Source organism: Ruditapes philippinarum, unplaced genomic scaffold (genome assembly GCF_026571515.1).
Source record: "Ruditapes philippinarum isolate M1 unplaced genomic scaffold, ASM2657151v2 ctg8541_1_1_1_1, whole genome shotgun sequence".
Classification (NCBI taxonomy): Eukaryota; Metazoa; Mollusca; class Bivalvia; order Venerida; family Veneridae; genus Ruditapes; species Ruditapes philippinarum.
In genome coordinates this window covers 41,953-66,194 of record NW_026860789.1, presented here as the reverse complement: position 1 = coordinate 66,194, position 24,242 = coordinate 41,953, and the positions used below count along the sequence as shown (strand labels likewise).

Genomic DNA, 24,242 nt, shown 5'->3' with positions numbered 1-24,242 from the left:
TCTATGTTCAATAGAGAAAAATGCGGGTCGTGTTAGAATATGCATTATTAAAGTTAAACATAGCATCTAAATATAGTGTTACATAACCATTTCTTATTTGCGGTATGCATTTCCTGATTGCAAAATTGATGTTAGCAAACACATTGTCACTGATTAACACTTTTTTCTACTCTATTTTCAGAACTTCAAGGCGACCTGATTAAATTTTACAGAAAAAGGTGTAGTTCAATACCTCTCTCACCGCTTCTTGAAGAAATAGAGACACCTCTAGCTGGGTTCTACGTGATGCCAGATATAGTCGCCGTGAAACAGAAGTCTCCAAACTCCAATGAAGAGGAACGAACGCCGATCAAGTCTTTGAAAGACCTGTTTTCAACCGGAAGTCGAGATCAGCAAGAAATTTATCTATCAGCTGATGCAGGCTTTGGAAAAACTGCTTTCTCAAAGTATCTTGCAGTCACGTGGTGTCAAGCTCATTGTCACAATGAAAACTACGCCTGCTTTAAAGACGACGAGTTAAAAACGTTATTTGACTTTGAGTTCTTATTTTTGGTTTTATTAAGAGACTGTACCTCTGTTTGCAACATTGACGCTATGATTGAACAGCAAATTACGAGGAAACTTCCTACTTCTGCAATACAAGATGAAGTTTTACGTAGAGAAAAATGCTTGATTATTTTGGACGGTCTTGATGAATGGACACACCCTGATAATAGCTGTAGCGAAGTAACAGAAAAAATCCCACATCGGTACGTACGTGATAATTGTGTTATTCTAACGACAACTCGACCGTGGAAGCTTGGAGTCGCAAATCTCAAAACAAGTCAAATAAACAAAAAAGTAGAATTGGTTCAATTAAGTGCAGATTCTACGCGGCAACTTGAAGAAAATGCTATAAGAAAAATGACCGGTGTCCGTGACGATAGAGTACTGGAGAGTAAAATATGGGACTTTAATGAAGTGATACGTGACCGTCGCCTAGAGCACATGCAAGTGATTCCACTCCTCCTCATGTATATAGTTTGCCTGTGGTGCAACAACATTCCTATAGGAAATTCAAAACATGAAATTTACACCAATATCATTGAATTTCTATTATCGAGAACGTCAAAGAAACACCCGGAAGTTCAACCATCTCGTGAATCGTCTGCCAGTGAAATTCCAGAATACTTCAAAAGTCATGAATTTTGTAAAAAGTTTTACAGTCTTATAACATCATTAGCAGAACTAGCTTACCAAACATTATTTAACAAAAACAGAGAAAATACGCTTTTATTTGATAGAATGGTTGCTAATATATATCTCAAAGCAGACGACATGAAATTAAGTCTTTTCTCAGGAATACTGACAGAAAGTAGAAGTAAAACTTTAATTAAAGAAATTATTAAAGTGTCGTTTTCTCACAAAACAGTGCAAGAATACTTTGCCGCCATATTTATAAGTTCTCAAAGTGACGCTCAGAAAACTGTTGTAGAAAAATGTAGAACTGTTCAAGATATTCTGGACATGTCAAAAATTTGTGAATTTATAAGTGGAATGAATGCTGACTGGATGTGTGAAATATTAAATGATTTGATGTCTGTGATAAATGAAGACGAGGAAACACGCGACTATAGAACTAGGACACGTTACGAGGACATATACAATACTCCATTGTATAACATACAGAAAATGTTCATGTCGTGTTTACAAGAATTGCCTGAAAGTGAAAATATTCAATTATGTTTACAAGATTTCTTCATTGTCCGGCACACCGAGGTGCACAGTAAGCTGTTACAACGTTTATTAAAACAAAATAAAACCAACATAAAATCACTTTATATATACACCAGGAGTTTACGTGAAATTATAGATTTATTCTCTCTCACAGATCTCAGTCATATACAGAAACTTTTCTATCATGGTGACTGGAAGGAGGATGAGATAAGCCGGATATTGTTTCCCAGTTTACAGTGCGTTACTTTGCGGCAGGGTACATGGATAAATGATGAAGAAAATCTCAGTGAAAATTTAGCGCGAGTACAAAACTTACAATATTTATATATTAAACACTTCACGTTATCTCACAAAATACTGGAAACATTTTACAATTTTATCTCCGCTCAAAAATCAATGAAAGAGTTAACATTGTGGCAGTTAGACTGTAAAGAACATGGCCGCCGCCGTGATTGTAAGAGATGGAACTTGGACTTGTCTCAACATTCAACTCTATCAAAGTTATACTTGCAGGAGTTACCTGGGAGACTACAATTAAATATAACAACACCGTCATTAGTTGATGTTACGTTGTGGAACATCAATCTAGATGATGAAAGTTCATTGTTACTGTCACGTGACATGTTGAATATTGAACGTGTGGAGTTGTGGGAGATAGAAATGTCTGCAGAAAGTTTACAGAACTTTATTTCCGTGCTGGAAAATCTGCCGCAGTCAGTTACAGTAGAGATGGACGCCATTACACCGGAAAAAGAACATGACCGTGTTAGAGAAAATATTCGGAGTTCACAAACTTTTCATGTGATACAAGACAGGTGGGGGATTGAGTTCATAACAATAAAACCAAGTAAAGAATAAACAAAGGAAAAACATTGTAAAATAAACTAATGAAATGACTTCAATGATTTTAATAAATAAAAACAATTTAAATATGGACACTTAGAAACAAAATGGCGACTCATCAAACTTTTATTAGGACAATCATGTACTTCCGTTTTCAATTAATAATTTAAGTGACAATTGTTTATAAATAAAAATATTTAATAATAGAAATATTTCAAGGAAGTTTTCACGGAATTTCAATGGATTAGGATATGAAAATATTTAGCAGGTGAGTGATTTTATATTGAATGTTTTTTATTACCTTTATATATTTTTTTGTATTTTTATATACATGCATATGTAAGAACTGAAATAGATTATAAACAGTGAACAATACTCTTATTAACTTTTACTTGAAAATATATTTGATGTAAATAAATTAAATTTTTAATTAATATTTACCATGAATTTTTTATTCCCAAAATATATATTTTTTAATCAAAATAAAGTATTTTTAAACATAGTCCATGTAATTGTATGTACACATACAGTAGGTGGACACAGGTTATTAATTAACTCTCTATTTTCTTCTATACATTTTATTAATTTAAAAAATAAGATTGTTTTTCTTTTCTTATTTTCGGAAATATTCTCGTTAGATTTTTATTTTTAGTAACAATTTAATTGCCAGACTCTTTAAATCATTAATTAATTTTAAAAGTGTCTCCTTTAAATGTTGACCTGTCAACTTGTTTCCTTTAAACCATATAGTAGCCCTAGGGTCTAAACTGACTCAGTCTGGTGGGGGGGGCATAATTTTTTTTATTATTATTAAAGTCATCTTTTCTAAATCAATCATTACTAAAGCTAAGGTATTTTGCATTAAACATTGTCTAGTTTACCTGTACCAAGTTTGTTTAAATTAAAGTCCTTGGGTCAATATTTGCCCAACAGGGGGGGGGGAAGGGCGGGGTCTTAGATTTTCCTTAAATGTATATGGGTAACATTTTAGATATTCTTCCCTTATATAATGAAGGTTAAATCTTAGATATTTGTCAAATCACATACTCTTGTGGAAATCAATCAAGTTTGTTAAATTTTAGCTGTTGGATTTAAATAAAAGGATGTCATGGATTTTTGATAAACACATAAAACTTTAAAAATCATTTGAATTCACAACAAGGGCCTAAAACTTTGATGTTTTGCATGAAACATTATTTCGTGTTCCTCCAACTACATAGTAATGGTATATAGGAAATAAAAAATTCATTTTTTTTCTTACACTCAACCCAAAATAGTTTTTTTGATGTATGTTTTTCAGCTCACCTGTCACAAAGTGACAGGGTGAGCTTTTGTGATCGCTTTTCGTCCGGCGTCCGTCCGTCGTCCGTCCTTCGTCCGTCCGTAAACTTTTCTTTTAAATGACATTTCCTCATAAACCACTGAGCTAATTTCATCCAAACTTCACAGGAATGTTCCTTTGGTGGTCACCTTTAAAAATTGTTCAAAGAATTTAATTCCATGCAGAACACTGGTTGCCATGGCAACCGAAAGAAAAATCTTTAAATATCTTCTTTTAAACAACCCTAAGAGCTAGAGCTTAGATATTTGGCATGAAACATCTTCTAATGAGTGTCTACCAAGTTTGTTCAAATAAAAGCCCTGGGGTCAAAATTGGCCCCGCCCCGGGGGGTCATTGTTTTTCCCTATATGCATATAGTAAAACCTTAAAAAATCTTCTTTTAAAGAACCCAAAGAGCTAGAGCTAAGATATTTGGCATGAAACATCTTCTAGTGAGTGTCTACCAAGTTTGTTCAAATAAAAGCCCTGGGGTCAAAATTGGCCCTGCCCCAGGGGGTCATAGATTTTCCCTATATGCTTATAGTAAAAACTTAAAAATCTTCTTTTAAAGAACTGTAAGAGCTAGAGCTTAGATATTTGGCATGAAACATCTTTCAGTGAATGTATACCAAGTTTGTTCAAATAAAAGCCCTGGGGTCAAAATTGGCCCCGCCCCAGGGGGTCATTGATTTTCCCTATATGCATATAGTAAAAACTTAAAAATCTTCTTTTAAAGAACCCAAAGAGCTAGAGCTAAGATATTTGGCATGAAACATGTTCTAGTGAGTGTCTACCAAGTTTGTTCAAATAAAAGCCCTGGGGTCAAAATTGGCCCCGCCCCGGTGGGTCATTGATTTTCCCTATATGCATATAGTAAAAACTTAAAAAATCTTCTTTTAAAGAACCGTAAGAGCTAGAGCTTAGATATTTGGCATGAAACATCTTCTAGTAAATGTCTACCAAGTTTGTTCAAATAAAAGTCCTGGGGTCAAAATTGGCCCCGCCCCAGGGGTCATTGATTTTCCCTATATGCATATAGTAAAAACTTAAAAAATCTTCTTTTAAAGAACCCAAAGAGCTAGAGCTAAGATATTTGGCATGAAACATCTTCTAGTGAGTGTCTACCAAGTTTGTTCAAATAAAAGCCCTGGGGTCAAAATTGGCCCCGCCCCAGTGGGTCATTAATTTTCCCTATATGCATATAGTAAAAATTTAAAAAATCTTCTTTTAAAGAACCGTAAGAGCTAGAGCTTAGATATTTGGCATGAAACATCTTCTAGTGAATGTCTACCAAGTTTGTTCAAATAAAAGTCCTGGGGTCAAAATTGGCCCCGCCCCAGGGGGTCATTGATTTTCCCTAAATGCATATAGTAAAAACTTAAAAAATCTTTATTTTAAAGAACCCAAAGAGCTAGAGCTAAGATATTTAGCATGAAACATGTTCTAATGGGTGTCTACCAAGTATGTTCAAATAAAAGCCCTGGGGTCAAAACTGGCCCCGCCCCGGGGGTCATTGATTTTCCTTATATGTGTATAGCAAAAACTTTAAAATCTTCTTTGAAAAAACCCAAATAGCTAGAGTTTAGATATTAAGCATGAAACATCTTTAAGTAAATATCTACAAAGTTTGTTCAAATAAAAGCCTGGGGATCAAAACTGGCCCTGCCCCAGGGGTGTCATTGTTTTTAACTATATGTGTATAGTAAAAACTTAAAAAAATCTTCTTTTAAAAAACCCAATGAGCTAGAACTTAGATGTTTAGCATGAAACATCTTCTTATGGGTGTTTACCAAGTCTGTTCAAATAAACAAATAAAACTCTTGGGTAACAAGCAATTATCATAGTATTGCAAGCAATCCATAAGTCCCCTACCGGTTAGAACCCCAGCAACATTCTGATTTCAATTTTACCAGTGAATGAATGACATGAATGAACTTAAATCTTTTGAGTTCTAAGTTTGTCTATTTCACAGTAATGTGTTAAGTTTCCCTGCCTAGTAAGGCAATTATGTTTATACAACCTTGTCATATTATTACGATGTGGGATTTTAAAGTAAATCTTATAAGGAATGAAGAAGTTGGAGTAAAAAATACCAATTTCTCGAAAAAAATCTAAGTTCAAGGGGGACATAATTCTGGAAATAGTCTTGCTAGAGTATTTAACCTTCTCAAAAATGTTGAGTGATAATAAGAAACATATATATGAAGTCTGAAGTAGATATATTAGGAAATAAAGAAATTATTTTAAAAAGACAACATTTTTTTTCCATAAAAATTCTAAGTTCAAGGGAGGTAATACTGATAATTTTTGTGCTAGAGTTATAAACCTTGCCACATATGATGTGGTTGATGACCAGAAACTTATATTTAAAGTTTGAAGTAAACACCTTAAGAAGTAAAGAACTTTTAGTGAAAAAACTGAAAAAATTAAATCAGAAATCTTGAAATCCAGGCTATTTGTTGCCATAGCAACCAGAATTTTCAACATAGGAAGAAAAGAAAAAGATGTGCATAATCTGCAGACTGCCATCTACCCATATTTTATGTTTCATAAAAATATTTTCAGTACTTTTTGAGTTATCACTGGATCCAGTTTATGTGTTAAATTTGCCATATTTTCAGACTATTTGTTGCCATAGCAACCAGAATTTTCAACATAGGAAGAAAAGAAAAAGACGTGCATAATCTCCATACTGTAATCTATATATATATCAAGTTTCATAAAAATATTTTCAGTACTTTTTGCGTTATCGCGGGATCCAGTTTTGTGGACGGACTGACTGACAGACAGGCAGACGGACAGACAGACAGACGGACGGAGGGTAAACCTAAAGTCCCCTCCGGTTAAACCGGTAGGGGACTAAAAATTGGCCCATGGGGGGGCTATATACAGGTGAGCGACCTCAGGGCCATCATGGCCCTCTTGTTTTTTGTTCTTTTTTTTATTTAACTTCATTTTTTATATGGGTACCAAGACTGGACGAGCACCTGTGGACTACATTAGAATAAAACATTGTTCTGCAAAATTTCCCCATTAATAAAATACATGTATGCGTTAATCTTGTGTCTTATTTCTCGTTTCAGCGGCCTTTAAAGATCAAAATCTTTGTGATGCAGAATTAGGATTTGTGAAGTTTTAGATTATTTCGAGCAACAAAAATACCATGTTCCTTTGTTTACAAGGTAAGCCTTAAATAATCTTTATGATTGACAGATCAATTAAATCAAATAAAGATAGTAAAATAAAATATCGAAAACAGCTTCCATGCAAAAGACATTTGCTTTATTCAACCAATTTAATTTATGAATGAACGATAACTAATTTAATTTATGAATGAACGATTTTTAGAGAAATTGTTGAAAAAATATTTCATTTTACGCCAAGTTTTGTAAACCAAGTTTCATTACCATCTGAGTTTAATACATCTTAAGCATAGTTTGGTACTAGTTATCTTATGAATGGTCTGTGGTTCTACTTGGATATCAGCTTAGGCCAAATAGTTAAATTCACTTAGCTGACAACAGGCCGTGGTTCTACTCAGATGTCCGCTATTATGCACAAATGGCTTACAGCAGGCCCGAGGTTTATACTGTGATGTCATCGCATGCCTATATTTTTACTCAGTTGGCCGCCTGTACTCGGATATCAGCTAGTGCCTCTTAAACAGATATCAGCTTATGTCAAATAGTTAAATTTATATGACTGGAAAAGGCAGTGTTTCCACATAGATGTCAGCTCTTGCCTAGATGATAAAATTCAGTTGGCTTACAGAGGTTTTTGGTTCTACTCGGATACCAGCTTATGCTTAAAAAATCAATTCAGCTGGCTTGGGGAAGGTGTTATTTTCAATTCAGTTCCTTCACGGAATGCCAGAGGTTCCCCTCTGAAATTGTCAGATCATGCCTATATTATTCCATTATGATTAAGTTGGCTTACTCTACTCTGATATCAGCTCGTGGCTTAATAATTCAATTCAGTTTGCTTACAGATGGTCCGTAGTTCTACTTGTATTCCAGCTAATATGCTTAAATAATTCATTTCAGCTGGCCGGCAGGATATGTATTATTCAATTCCATTTGCTTACAGAAGGTCTGTGGTTCTACTCACATGTCAGGTCGTGGAGATATAATGATCCATATTAAGGGCAATTTCAATATATTCTCTCCATATTTCTATCACTTAATGGCAACTATTTTTTACAAATGAAGGAGACTTATAGGCGATTGGGCGAGTTGTATTATATAGAGGATATTGAATGAGTGTAAGTTCAATACTGAATTTATTGCACGAGTTGAATAAAATTATATTATGCGAGCCTCTTGCAGGCATAATATTATGTAATTCAACGAGTGCAATAAATTCAGTAATGAACTTACTCGAATTTAATATTCTATTTATCACATACCCAAGATAAAGACCGTTTAAAATGAAATAAGAGTCATCTTCCATTGAACGCCTATAGTATAACGCTAACATTTAGCGCGTCTTTACGCTATGTTTGTATAACGCTAATGACGTCACGTCAAAATTTATGCACGACCGTGCAATACCATATTTACGGAGTCGCAAAATCGGCACGGGTGTGTGATAATAAGAGGATATTTTTTCGTTTGCGTGAAATATGGAATATATTTTCACGAAACATGATAAAATGCCACATATTTTCACGAGCCGGTACGGCGAGTGAAAATATGTGGCATTTTATCATGTTGAGTGAAAATATATACCATATTTCACGAAAAACGAAAAAATAACCTTTTTATTTAATTTCATTATCAAAGAAAATGGTAACGAATCCCACTGCAATTGTACAGCGCGTAGTAATTTATGCGTAAGCACGCGCTGTTTGGCGCTACGCTGTGACGTCATGTAAACAACTCTTTAAACGTCTGTACAGCATTAATTACTGAAATAAAGATATTGGTGTTCGGATTAATTTTCTTAGTTAGACCATTTTCTATCATGCTAGATAGTTTTCAAAACAATATTCAAGAAAAAGTTGTTTTGTATTAATCAGATTTTTCAAACAAAACGGCGAAAGAAGTCCCTTAAAATAAATATGAGTTTTGACTCCGCCCACTTTCATATTTATATTTCATATTTATTTTTAAAAAATATGAAATATATTTGACTGATATAGCACCATATTTCATGGGTAAAATTAAATAAATATGTTATATTGATTAACAAAAAAAAATAGTCACACATGCCACTATAATATTAATAAATAGAGTTTACATAAAATTAATTAAAAAATAAATTAGTTACTTACACGTATGGAATTTTATGATTTGCATTAACTTAGGTTCACCTTTAATGTGTATGAATCATAAAACACATAGATATATATTATTATACTTAATAAATCCTGTAATCTACACTGTTACACTTTTTTATATTTTGATTTTTTCATTTATTCTTTATACTTTTTTTCAGATAATCAGCTCGAGTAAATCTACAGTGACAATGATGATTATGCTTCTACTAGAGTTCAATATGAATACTTAACACCTGGTTCCTGGCTTTACAAAAAAATATCCAAAAGAATATTGTTTAAAAACAGTGCATCACCAATACCTTGTACAATCTTCTAGTTCCATGCTGAAACAAAGACAGACCAGCAAACTTTTGCATCGTTTATACTTGTTTGCTTGTTAAACTTGTTTTCTTCAAGAAGAATTTACATCTGTAAAGAAAGTTTTTACCAAGGCCGCTGTGAAATATTTAAAAATATCCTTCTGAAAACTTTGTTTGTGAACTACTTTCATACCTTTAGAAAACACAAATGAAACTTGTAACAAAACGCTTATAATTAAAGTGGGTTGGTCTACATTGTGCACATTTTCCATAAGTCTTGATAACAAGACCACAATTAGACAATAAGAAATGTGCATTTTGGATATATTTTGGAAATGTTGATAGAGTTCTAAAATGATTTAGTATGGACATAATATATAATTGTTCTAAAACACTTTATTATACACATATACTATATATTAATATGTTGTATCGGATCATGTATCTATCACTTGCCAATAACACCCATATACAATTATTTGTGGTTTGCTTTAACATATGATTCTAAATACTTACTATAAAATAATTATTTATGGTATTTATATCTCTTATTGTAGACCAATTCACTTTAAAGAAAGTATGATTTAAATTGTTTTTATTTTAATAAGATTAAATTATGTTCCGCTATTTTAGAGTGAAATAGTTAAACAAATCACTACATAATGACTAGCTTTTGAAAAAAAAATCACTATATTGTTTGAACCATAGTAATTTTGATGAGTATAAGTTTGTTGATTTACTACTTTTTACGTTACAAAAAGGAAAAGGAAATTTGAAAGTTGCAATATAACTACAGTAAAAAGAGCAATAGAGTATATAATTATGTTGCATTTTGCTATTGGTTAAATCTTAATTAAGACAGGGTCTTTCAAATAGAATGGTCTGGAGTCGGAAAAAAGATGTCTCAGTTGTGTCACATGATTAGGTTATCTACCAACTGTGATCTGGCATAGTACATCACCCTTCAAAATTCAAATAATAAGATAAATCAATCAAAAAATATTGAAAACTAATCTTGGCTACATTACATTATCAGTTTTGTCTTTGAAAAGTAACAATTTATTATACATGAATTTGAAATAAAATTAGGAAATCTACAAACCATGATCTGGCATAGTGCATCAATATTCAAAATTATAATTAGAAGATAAATTGATAAAAGGTTACTGAAAACTAATTTTGGTTACATTACAGTATCAGATTTTACTTTAAAAAGTAACAATTCTATAGATTTGCAATGGAATTTGGATTTTTTCATTCCCGGTGTCAAGGTAAAAATCTACTGCATTTATTTGAAAATAGGTCCAAGTTTCATAAACTTTTTTTTTTAATTATGCATTGTTCAATGCCAAAATAGAAATTGATTTTACGAAGAAAAAATGTTATTTAATCGTATCATGTAAAGATGATTTTATAATATTTCACAATGTTATTTACAAATATTTGATGTTAAATTTGATGCATTTTCAAGAATGGCATCGTTTGTTGGCAAATATGTCGTTCAACAAATAATGGCTTTATGACCTTATTACCTGAAATATTTATCTTTAAGTCACATGTTTAAAGATTTTTAAAGAACATCATATTGTCAGAATTTTTCATTTTGCTCCTGTATTTAGGTTTTCCTCCTTTTGTTGAACACTTACATAATTTGCGTATAGAAAACTATACCGAGTTATACCAAGACATGTTATATTGTGGCGAGAAGGATTTACATAGCGCGTTTCCAGACCATTCTATTTTAAGATAAAAATATATCATTGGTTATGATGACTCAACAAGTTATATGACCAAGATAAAATGGCTGTAATTTAATATATAACCGATGCTTTCGGGTTATATAGCAATTTAGCAAACAAACAGTTTTTATAAATGACCGTATTAACTTTCAGAAGTATTTAAGGAATTTATAAAATTAAACAAATGCCTCCTTGGTTTAATAAAGAGAGGTGAAAAAAGTATCTTTAACTTTCAGCAGATGTGTGCTTAAGTGGTGTATAATATATTAATATTAATAATCAACGCTGCCAGTAGTGTGAGAGTTGTTATCATTGACAATTGACAACTTATAACTGTACCATTTCTCCATAGTATACTTATGTCCCTTGCATGCAAGAAAATAAAAAATCTTCATTAGTTCTGTTCAGATGTGTCAATAATAGGTTGATATGTATATTTGTACATAATATATTAATGTATAGCTTATCCATGTTCTAGTTAGATTTGATGTTGTTCTATTGTCCGCTCAAGTATATACATATGTATTTATAAGTTATCTATATGCTCTAAATACTATTTTTTGTGTGTTTGAGGTACTGTGTATCTCATTGTCAAACTACTTTGTTTATATGCATGTACATAATTTATATTCAGTGATCAGAAAATGGCATGTATATTACTTACCTATGTTAAATACATACATTCAGGTAACACAATAAGGATACATCCAGAACAATGGGATATTGTTATGCTACTATGACATGAAATATGGCAAATTAGGGTCATCATGGCCTTTTTGTTACTTTAAGAGATGTTTTTTGTGTATATATGTATATAGTTTTCTTAGTATGATTTTGTATAATTTACAAAGATAAGTATTGTTGTATTATGTGTATATATTCAATATAGCGCCCAGTCTCTAAATCCACAATCATATCAGTAATAATATTCTCATACAACAAATTTGTAAAGATTGTAATAATTACTTACACTTGGTTCATAAGGGTCATCATGGCCATCATGTTACTATTATGATTTTTGTATACATGTATATAGTTTTCTCAGTGGAATTTGTATAATTTACATAGATGAGTATTTTTGTATTTTATGTATGTATTCAATATAGCACCCGTTCTCTATAAAACAATCATTAATTTTACTCTCATACAACAAAGGTTTAAGAAGGTAATTATTCAAGAATCACCTTAGTTTTCTCTCATGCCTTTTCATATTAAGTTTTGTCCCTCCAAGGTTAATTTTTTAAAGTGTTGAAGTGAAGAACTTGAAAATTCATAGATAGATAAATCTCATTAAGAAAACTGCAGTGAACTATAAAAATCATACCCTCATATAACACATTTTAGACATAAAAGCCCTTTAAAAACTGCAATGCTTATTTTTTTGTTTCGAACCTTTGAGGTAAATTGCTGTCTTGTGCACATTTTTAGAGTTATTGCCCATAAGGCTTTGTAAATGTCCATATTTCATTTATTGCCGGACACAACTCATACACAATTCAATGTATCTACATGAAACGTTTTTGGTACTTCTAAATATCTGATTGAGGTACAATGTATATGCAATGTGTAAATTTTGTAGTTATTCACCTTTGTAACAGTTTATACTAAATTTTCGTGTAGAGCATACCTTTAAAGGCACATTTTGTCTCTGAAATCTGTTTTTATTCAATTCATTAGAAATGTCAAAAATGTGTTTAATAATATTTTTATAATTGATTTAGAACATGTTAAGATGTTTAACAGCTGGGGAAAGTAGCGCTGAATGTGCAGTTATATGTCCTAAAGTTAACAAAATGTAAACAAAAGTAGTAGTTTTCCTTTCATATAAAATTATAATTCACTACAATTAAATCAATTGCCAACAAAGCAGCTCGATCAAAGATGGTTAAATTTCATGACGAATGAGTTTTTTTTTGTTTTGAAACTGTAACAAGATACTAAAAATAAAGTTAAAAAATGATTTCTGAGGCATAATAGGCCTTAAAGTCCATATCAAGTTGAACATGAAATATCATTTTATCCTTCTGACAAAACAGCTTTGAAGGTCATTGCAACTTATTTGCAATAGAAGAGAGGCTGTTGTAAAACTATTTTAAGACGTTATGATGAAAATTTATAATGATTTTTGTTGATGAAATGTTGGTTAAAGACCCATTATACATCAAAATGCTATCATTTTATTTCTTATTTTCAGCAATCTGATATTTACAACAAATTTGACATTTTGAAGTTTTAGAAAATGTTAGAATTACAATATTACTGATTTACTGTTTTACATATTATTAAGTAAGGGGAGATAAATATGAAAAAGTACATTTTGTTATATATATTATAATAATTATACTGTCAGTACTGATTACAAGTATGATATGTTTACAGAAATCTTATTTTTTATAAATTAATGTTCTATACATGTAGATTATATCATAGTTCATATATTTAATACAAATAAAATTGTAAACAACATTGATGTTTTAGTTATAATATATACAAATACATGTAAATCAATTTCGTTAAAAGGTAAATTTGGGGTATGTAGCTGTACACAATTATCCTGGATGTTGTGTCCTATTGGGGAAATACTCATTATGTAGCACCAGTACTGGTTTAGTCCAGGAATACATAGTACACACATGATTGATTCTCAATCTTAACAAGTTCGAGTGGTCGTATTGTACAGATGCAAATTGTTGAGAAGCAATAATTAAGGTGGCTTATTATGAAGGTATAATATATGAACCAGAGTGACAAGGATAGTACCTTATGATTGATGTTGTCTAGAAAGAAAGAAACATTACAAAATTACTCAGATACACAAATCAAATGCTGGCCAGTTGATGTACACTTCTAGTTATAACAAAACCTAGCCACATTATAAAAAGAGAAGTAGGACGGAAACAATTATTGCTATATATGCATACTAACTAATCAAGGGCCATAACTTTGTATTGAAGGGTCTGATAGGAACAAGGCGACAATATGCACATCTTGTCTTGGTACTGATGGTTCCCATAGTTTCGTTGAATTCCTGCCAGTAGTTGCAGAGAACTAGTGCACGATTATTGCTCTTTATGTATAATCAAGGGCCTTAACTCTGTACTCAAGCGCCTGACCTAAACAAGGCAACGATATACCCATCTCCTCTTAGTGTTTATGTTTCCCATAAAGTTTCGTTGAATTCCAGCCAGTAGTTGCAGAGAACTAGCGCTGAAACGAAATTCGGACGGACAGATGGAAAGCACCTAGATACAAGAACCAAACCTAGCAATCTGACCTAATAGTGAAAGTACCAAACAATTTTTACAAAAGATACAAAGTGTTTTTATCGTAATATCCTGGAAACAATATACTGCCCCCTAGAAAGAAGAACGAGATATTTATATATTTGGAATGAGTTATCTCGTGACCAAAATATATCATGTTGTTTTTTCCCTGTGTAACCGTACCATACTGATACAAAATGGCTACTGTGAATCCATTTTATGCCCTCTCGAGTTATTCCCCTTTATTTCTTGATATTAACATACATTGTTAGAAACGTATTGATTTCTAAGTACTTCAGATTTGTGAACGTAGTTAATGGCGTCAATAGGTTACGCTACTTTACGTGACGTAAGATGTTTACGTCGACGTCATCATTTTTGTTTTGTTTTGTTATTGAGAATCTCGTCAGTTTAAATCTGGAACTTGATGTATTGAGACAAGTCAAAATCGGTATGTTTAATTTAACAAAAAAATTGTTTCCTAGTGATAACTCGTTTAGATTTATTTGAAGTAGAACCCACGTTCCCGAACAATTCTCTATTCCTTCAATATGGAGGAAGTATCTACCGAAAATGGAACAGATCCTACGCATGAGGATTTTGGTAGTGTTAAGCGTTCACGTTCTTCGTAACTAGGAAAATTGACGCGATTATACAAAGACTTAGAACTGAAAATGATATCACATGAGAACGCAGATGATGTACAAATATTGTATGACACGTTGTGTGAGCGCTTTGAATCATTTAAATCAGCACATTTGTTATGCTTAGACTTATGCTCAGACCCGGATGTACGGAAAACGCTTGAATTGAATTATGAACATTGTAGTCAAAACTTCTTTGAGTGCCAGGAAAGATTTTCACAGTGGAAATCTGTGCAGAATATACCTGATGATGATGTTTTATATAATAATAATAATAATAATAATAATAATAATAATAATAATAATAATAATAATAATAATAATAATAATAATAATAATAATAATAATAATAATAATAATAATAATAATAATAATAATAATAATAATAATAATAATAATAATAATAATAATAATAATAATAATAATAATATCTTTATATAAAGAAGGTTACACATTTAGAACATACAATAACAATCATATATATCTTATTTCCAATGTGGCCTTCTGAAATAGAAAACAACAACAACAACAACAGGACATGCATAGGTAGAAAAATGAACGTATTATATGTAATTTTTAGAATAATACAACTCATATACTTTCGACAGACACTCAACAATTTGTTTAAACATATACGTATATTGCATCATTCGTTCGTTCGTTCATTCATTCGTTCGTTCATTTATTAATTCATTCATTCATTCACTCACTCATTCATTCATATGAACATCAAGATATACTTTGTATTTTTCTTTAAAACATTTAAGGTTATTAACATTACGAATATTTAAAGGTATTATATTGTTCCAAATGTTCATACCATAATAAGAAAATGTGTCTTTAATATAATTTGTTTTAGGTCTTGTCCATAATACAATATCTTTTCGTGACCTAGATCTTAAGTTATATATTTTGTTGTCGGATAAAGTCATCAGTTCTGTCATATAAGTCGGTGCCATGTTATTTAAAGTTTTAAAAACAAGCACCGCCGTGTGGTATTTACATCTGTCAAGGAACGGTAACCAGTTAAGAGTTTCGAATAGATTTATCTACAGTTAGCAGTGCAAATTCCGTGTCATCACAGGCAAAGTTGAAAAGTGCGAAAGCAAAACGTTTGATTGCTGAATTAAAATTAAAAACATGGACTCGAATTAGCGCGCAAGGAACTCGAATTTAAACAGCAATTACTTGATCAACAGATTGTTCTTGAAGAAGCGCAAATAGAAGAATCCGTCTGGCAAGAAAATTGTGTTAACGCGGATGAATCTTCAAAGCAGAGAGTCTCCTAGTGACAAAAATTCAAATAAACGTCCTAAAGGCAAAGATGGGATTTTCAAATCCAGAAGTGATACGTCAGCATGTTTATTATCCGATGATTGAATTAATAATAATCATCACAGAATGTTGGGCGGTACAAGCGGATTTGATGCAGACGACAGTGTTGAACGCACCTATTCCCGTGCTGCACGTGATATGAGTAATACTGAATCGTACAAATTGTCAAATCGCACGCTAAACGCAGTATCTGGTAACGGATCATGTACAAGAAATTCCGACGTTAGTGAATCCGGTATTGATACAGCATTTCAAAAACTTGCTTTCGCGCTGCACGAGGGATTCAATTTACCGAAACCGGAACTATTAACTTTCAGCGGAAAGCCAACGGAATATTGCAAGTTTATAAAGAACTTTGAAACTAATATAGAAAATAGAGTTTCTGATGACAGCCAACGGTTGAGTTATTTAATACAATACTGTTACGGAAAAGCAAAAATTTGTATCGAAGACTGTGTGTTGTTAGAACCAAGTGAAGGATACAAACGCGCACGCGAAATCTTATACTCTCGTTATGGACGTCTGCACGTGATCACGAGGACATACATTGAAAAACTTGTAGAAGGCCCCCAGTTATCAGCATCTGACATTAAAGGTATTTCTAATTTAGCCATGGAAATGCAAAAATGTGAAATAACGTTGTCACAACTGGGTTTCTCTTGTGAAATAGATAACTCTCAAAATTTGAAACGTATAGTGAAGCGGTTACCAATGCATTTGAGAGTGAACTGGGTTGAGATCGCACACGTGATTAATGAGTCTGGCAGAGAACCAAAGTTTTCCGATTAAGCGAGATTTGTAGATGAAAAGTCGCAAGTTGCTAATTCCATGTACGGTATAGACATTGTCAAGGAGAATAGATCATTAAAAGTGGAACATAAGACGACTTCCGGTCGATCTTATGCTGAAAAACCATCAAAAGATATAACAACACTGACTACTCAGAGTAATACGGAAATGAAAAAGTACGAGCGAAAATGTAGATGTTACCATGGTAACTGTGCAGATTTATGTTCATGTGTAAAATTTAAGTCTATGAATTTAAAAGAACGGAACGAAGTGGTTAAAAAGAACAAACTGTGCTTCAATTGTTTGAAAGGAAATCATTCCTTTAATAACTGTAGGAAACCAAAGTTATGTACCGTGCCGGATTGTAGAATTAAACACAATATTCTACTACATAGTTGGACTGGACCACGGAATGAGGCTTCAGTCACACAATCCTCGGTGAATTGCGCAGCTGTTAAGAGTTCATTTGTGAAGAACTGTTTGGGTGTTGTGCCTGTGATTGTAAGAGGCGAAAACGGGATTCAGTGTCATACATACGCGCTGTTAGACGATGGTGCTGATAAAGCACTATGTGACGAGAGACTGTTACAGAAGTCAAATGTTGAATGTAAGTCAATTACGTTTCAAATATCAACCGTGAACTCATCTAGCAGCACGAGTTATGGGCATGAGGCGGACCTTACAGTTATGGCTGTAAACGGAACCGGAAGTGAGGAAGTCTCCCTACGTAAGGTATGGCCGGTGAAGAAACTACCGATATCTGTAAATCAGCGGCAATGCATTTAGACTACAAAACTTTTCCATACTTATCTGACATTCAAATTCCCCAAATTCCCAATACTGATGTAATGCTTCTTATTGGCACAGATTTCCCATCAGCCCATATCCCCTTAGAAGTACGGTCAGGAGACAGTGACCAACCATATGCAGTGCGTTCCCGTTCGTGGCCCCTTGAAAGACGATACAGCTCCCAGTGCAGTAAATATTCACTTTGAACAGTTCAGAGACATATTATTACAGGAATAATTAGAAAAGATGTGGAATACTGATTTTAAATACAGATTGAACGAGAAAAATTCTATGTCCTTAGAAGACAAAAGTGCAATGAAAATAATAGAATCTTCTCTTATTCATAAAGACGGACACTACATGATGGGGTTACCATGGAAAAACGAGAACGGACAATTGCCTAACAACATTCCACTCACTCAAGTGCGTCTTCAACAACTAAGAAACAAACTGTCACGTGACCCAGGGTTACAGAAAATGTACACAACTACCATGAACGAATATATACAGACAGGTTTTGCGACTGAATTACCGGAATTGGAGGACAAAACTATCACAAACGTATCTGGTACTTACCACATCATCCAGTTACTAATGTAAACAAACCAGGGAAAGTTCGCATTGTGTTTGATTGCGCTGCGAAATATAAAGGCGTTTCATTGAATAGCCAACTGCCCCAATGAACAGTCTTATGGGCGTAGTAATTCGTTTTAGGAAAGAGAAAATAGCCCTTGTCGCGGATATAGAATCCATGTTTTATCAAGTGCGCGTTACGGATGAAGATCGCAATGTTTTACGTTTTCTATGGTGGCCTGGTGGGGACTTAAACAAGAAACCGAAATGTTAACGCTTGAATGTACACTTGTTTGGAGTGACATCATCACCAAGTTGTGCGGCGTATGCCTTAAAGAGAACTTCAGTTGACAATGCCGAAATATATGAACCGGAAGTGGTTACTACAGTCCAGAGAAAGTTTTATGTTGACGACTGTTTGAAGTCTGTGGAATCAGAACAAAAGGCAATATAGTTAGCAACTGATCTTCAGTCAATTATGAAGTTAGGTTGATTTCGACTGACTAAATGGCTAAGTAACAGCAGAGAAGTTTTGAATGCTATCCCAGAATCCGAACGCGCCCCTTCTGTTGTAAATTTGAGTTTCGATGATACCTTACCTTGTGACCGCGCCTTAGGAGTACTTTGGAATATAAATGAAGATAAAATTTGTTTTAAAGTAAAATTGGAAAAGAAGCCTTTCACGAGACGTTGAATTCTTTCTGTCGTAAGTTCTATATACGACCCACTTGGACTTGTGTCACCTGTTACACTCCAGGCCAAAGGTATAGCAGATTGAAGATTGGCTGGGACGACCAGATACCACACAACATCAGTAATGAATGGCAAACTTAGTTATCTACCTTATCTATAGCTTAGAAAAGCTATCTGTGAATCGCTGGTACAGACCACAAGGATTTGGGACCGTCAGAAATACCCAGTTACATATATTCAGTGATGGCTCGGAACGAGGCTATGGTGTATGCGCTTACTTGCGTTTTGTTGACGTACATGACAACGTACATTGTTTCATCGTGGTGATAGGAAAATCTAGCACCAATAAAGCAGATGTCTATTCCACGACTTGAGTTATCTGGCGCTGTAGTAGGGTGTAGATTATTTGCAATGTTATCTGAAGAATTAGATATGAACTTTGACCAAGTTACTTTTTGGACAGACTCCATGATTGTTCTTGGATATATAAATAACGTGTCCAAGCGGTTCAAGACGTTTGTTGGGAATAGACTCAGCATAATTCATGAAACAACACACAAGTTCGAATCCCGCAGACATAGCTTCCAGAGGAATAAGTGCATACGATAGTGAAAAAACTTAATTTATGGTTAAATGGTCCTATGTTTCTTCAGCAAGACTCTGAAAAATGGACAAAAAATCCACTTCCGCCGGAAGTAGCAGAAAATGATAACGAGGTCAAGAAGGAAGTCCTGATTAATAAAACTTCTGCAGCTGAATGCCTAGATAGCATTATAGATCGCAATTGTAGCTGGACGAAACTAAGAAGAGCAGTCGCAAGATACAAGAATTTCTGTAGACAGTGATACCTAAAACACAAGTTGAAAATTGTAGATGGCAACAATATTAGAAGAAATGCAGACAGCAAAGCATAATATAATGTTGTATGTACAGAAAACAGCATTTTCCAGTGAAATTAACAATTTACAAAATTCTAAGCCGGTCAAAAAGGACAGTAGTATAGCTTCATTGAATCCTATGATATATGATGACCTCATTCGGGTACAGGGTCGACTTCAATCTCGCAACCAGAGTAATTGTCCAGTGATACTACCCAATAAAAATACCGTGACAAGAATGATAATACGACATATACATGAAAATAATGGTCACGCCGGGAAACAGCATGTTCTAGCCGCATCCCGTGAAAAATACTGGATACTTCAGGGACCTAGTGCAGTGAAAAATATTGTAAAGAATTGCATTATATGCAGACGACAACATACCCCATTAATGACTCAACAGATGGCCCCTCTCCTTCCCGAGCAGACGACACCAGATGAACCTCCGTTCACGAATGTAGGTATTGATTACTTTGGGCCACTTATTGTAAAAGCAGAGCGTACACATGTAAAGAGATACGGTTGTCTTTTCACGTGTCTTGCAACTAGAGCAGTACATCTTGAAGTTACACACACTTTGACAACTGACTCCTTCACCGCAGCATTTCAGCGTTTTACGGCTAGAAGAGGATATCAAAAGGTGTTCAGTGATAATGGAACAAATCTTGTGAGCGGTGTCTACTTGAAAGTTCACCTTAGTCATACTCATGTTGCTTATTGACACTTTAAATGCTAAGCTTAAACATTAACCACTCGAATATACATATATTTAAGTTTAAAAGGTCAAATTTGTCTCTTTATTGTACATAGTTATTTAGAATTTTGATGAAATTTATGAGTAATTTCATGGCAAGGACTGATTTCTAAGTACTTCAGATTTGTGAACGTAGTAAATGGCGTCAATAGGTTACGCTACTTTACGTGCCGTAAGATGTTTACGTCGACGTCATCATTTTTGTTTTATCTTGTTATTGAGAATCTCGTCAGTTTAAATCTGGAACTTGATGTATTGAGACAAGTCAAAATCGGTATGTTTAATTTATAGAGGATATTGAATGAGTGTAAGTTCAATACTGAATTTATTGCACGAGTTGAATAAAATTATATTATGCGAGCCTCTGGCGAGCATAATATTATTTTATTCAACGAGTGCAATAAATTCAGTAATGAACTTACACGAATTTAATATTCTATTTATCACATACCCAAAATAAAGACCGTTTAAAGAGAAATAAGAGTCATTTTTCATTGACGCGCCTATAGTATAACGCTAACATTTAGCGCGTCATTACACTATGTTTGTATAACGCTAATGACGTCACGTCAAAATATATGCACGGCCGTGCAATACCATATTTACGGAGTCGCAAAATCGGCACGGGTGTGTGATAAAACAAAATAATGCAGTTATTTTAAAAGATAATTTACAGTAAGATTTAAATTTAAAGGTACAAAAGTTCTAATTAGATTTATTGTGTAATTCATATGTACGGAAGCTTATCAGGGCCTACAGTTGATGAAATGTTTTGCGCCAAGTCGACTTATTTTATTCGCATTGATAAGATGTTTTTGCATTTCTCAATAAAATGTACTGACAAAGATGAGAAGCTTTTAGGCATTGCAACTAAATTTTTCTCGATATGCTTGAACATTTCGTCTCTTCGACAAAAATCCTGTAGAAACTTCGTGATTTCACGACTTTGCTGAAATATTTAGTAAGACGCAAAGACGTTACTCGCATTGACAAATAGCTCACGTAATTCAACAAAAGCTTTTTTACAATAATTAAAACCTTCTACGTATTACTTATAACGTCTTCATGGAATGTTTTACGTATTACGTATTAATCGTAACGTCTTCATGAAATGTTTTTGGTAAAAATGAGAAGAAACAAGTTGACATGACGTAAAACTTTTAGATAAGAGGAGGCCCTGATAAGCTGCCGTACATATGTAATTTATTGATGATGTGGATGTTTTTATGTTTATTATTTATTGCGAAGTACAAATTGTAAATGAATATTTTCAGAAAATCGCTTATCATCGCTTATCGACGTTTATCAAGGAAATAAAAGTTAAAGGCGCATACTCGTTTAGATTTATTTGAAGTAGAACCCAAGTTCCCGAACATACATGTTCTGCTCAAGCACTTTTACTATCTGACTATATAATAAATATATGCTTAAAGCAGCACGCTAATTTTCATGAAAATTTGAAAATGTATTAAGCAGTATAATATTGTTAAGTTACCAAAATAATGCAAGTTACACATTATCAATGGCACTTAACAACCCAATGTCCTGTAGAGGTAAAAAAAATATGCAAAAATTGACCTTACTGCATTAGTAACGCAGTAGAAATATAGTTATTTATTTAATTTCACCCATGAAATATATAGAGGATATTGAATGAGTGTAAGTTCAATACTGAATTTATTGCACGAGTTGAATAAAATTATATTATGCGAGCCTCTGGCGAGCATAATATTATTTTATTCAGTCAAAATATATGCACGGCCGTGCAATACCATATTTACGGAGTCGCAAAATCGGCACGGGTGTGTGATAAGGTGCTTTATTACATGCTTTTCGGTGGTTTATAGAAATATATCAGTGATATAAAACTGGTAATTTCACTGTTTGAAACAGTGAAATTACCACTTGGATAATTTCACTGTTTTGAATTTAAGCCCCTTACGTTGTTTCAGTGAAATACCAGCGTGCACAGTACTGGGTACCAACTTAATGACGTGACGTCGTAAATGACGTCACGTTGTATTATTATTTGGCGCGCTTTTCATTCAGTATTAGGTTAAATGTCTTTTTAAAACGTTTCTTTGCATATAATAAAAAGAAAATTTGTTTAGTTTAGTGTAAGATTGAAATATATTTCACCTTGTGAACACCAAAAGTTCATATTTCACTCGTGGCTGCGCCACTCGTGAAATATACCTTTTGGTGCTCACTCGGTGAAATATATTCCGATCTTACACTGAACTAAACAAATATCCTCTATATATCAGTCAAATATATTTCATATTTTTTAAAAATAAATATGAAATATAAATATGAAAGTGGGCGGAGTCAAAACTCATATTTATTTTACGGGACTTCTTTCGCCATTTTCTGTTAAAAATCTGATAAATACAAAACAACTTTTTGTTAAATTTCGTTTTGAAAACTATCTAGAATGATAGAAAATGGTCTAACTAAGAAAATAAATCCGAACAACAATATCTTTAATTCAGTCATTAACGCTGTACAGACGTTTAAAGAGTTGTTTACGTGAAATCTTAGTACATTTTTCTCACGTTTGATTTTATCGTAATATTTTTGCTCATCTGCAGACGTGCAGCTTTATTATACAAAGTGTTCTAACGTAAAGAATATTTCGCTTAATGATTACAAGATAATTCAATGATGTGGCTGACTTTGTAATATATCTCGGACACGTTTAGAGTCCGTTTAAATCACGAAATGAATTAACAAAACTGACTTAAATTTAATTGTTGCTTATTTCCGAGACATATTTATAATTGATTCAGGCTTATTATTTATACACGGTAATAAACAAGTTGTACATAAAGTGTAGACATGTCAATGATTAATTTCATTTATTCCCCAAAAGTTTTGATACTAATGTCAGTAATCAGTTTTATGTAGCTCAATGTTGTCAAACATTCTTAAAGGGACTCCACTGAGGTTTTTTGACATGACGGGACTGGAAAGTTTGTTTTTTTAGATTATTACTCCATTTGATGAAGATCTATACTAATAACTTATTTCAGATCATTAGCTCGCTCTGTTTTTCCAAAATAATTATTATGATAGCGAAAAATGACCCAAAATTAATTTAAACGCTTTTCACTCAAATCTTACTGAGAATAGCACAAACTATTTTTAATGTATTTCTCAGTTATATTTTATTTATATTTCTGTTTAAAGTGCTCATGTTTATCTATGTGAAAAAATAAAATGTTATGTGTTCGGCTTATAAACCTCAATGGAGTTCCTTTAACGGATAAAAGTTGTATATCATCACTTTAGAACTAAGATTATCATACATCCAAACTGCTGAAAG

General features: G+C 33.0%; 2 protein-coding genes across 2 annotated transcripts; both read left to right on the top strand.

The window, feature by feature from the left end:
• Positions 1–139: 139 nt before the first annotated feature.
• LOC132713410 (uncharacterized) lies at positions 140–13,662 on the top strand. The gene is made up of 3 exons (XM_060695999.1): positions 140–2,827; positions 6,964–7,062; positions 9,317–13,662. Exon 1 carries the CDS (start codon positions 286–288, stop codon positions 2,572–2,574), a length of 2,289 nt encoding a protein of 762 aa, XP_060551982.1. The 5' UTR covers positions 140–285; the 3' UTR covers positions 2,575–2,827; positions 6,964–7,062; positions 9,317–13,662.
• Positions 13,663–20,155: 6,493 nt separating this feature from the next.
• Positions 20,156–20,884, top strand: LOC132713411 (uncharacterized). Its single transcript, XM_060696000.1, has one exon. It carries the CDS (start codon positions 20,156–20,158, stop codon positions 20,882–20,884), a length of 729 nt encoding a protein of 242 aa, XP_060551983.1.
• Positions 20,885–24,242: the final 3,358 nt, after the last annotated feature.

Bases quoted from the DNA above. Each gene is read 5' to 3' on its own strand.
- LOC132713410 (XM_060695999.1), top strand. From the start codon at position 286: ATGCCAGATATAGTCGCCGTGAAACAGAAGTCTCCAAACTCCAATGAA.
- LOC132713411 (XM_060696000.1), top strand. From the start codon at position 20,156: ATGGCAACAATATTAGAAGAAATGCAGACAGCAAAGCATAATATAATG.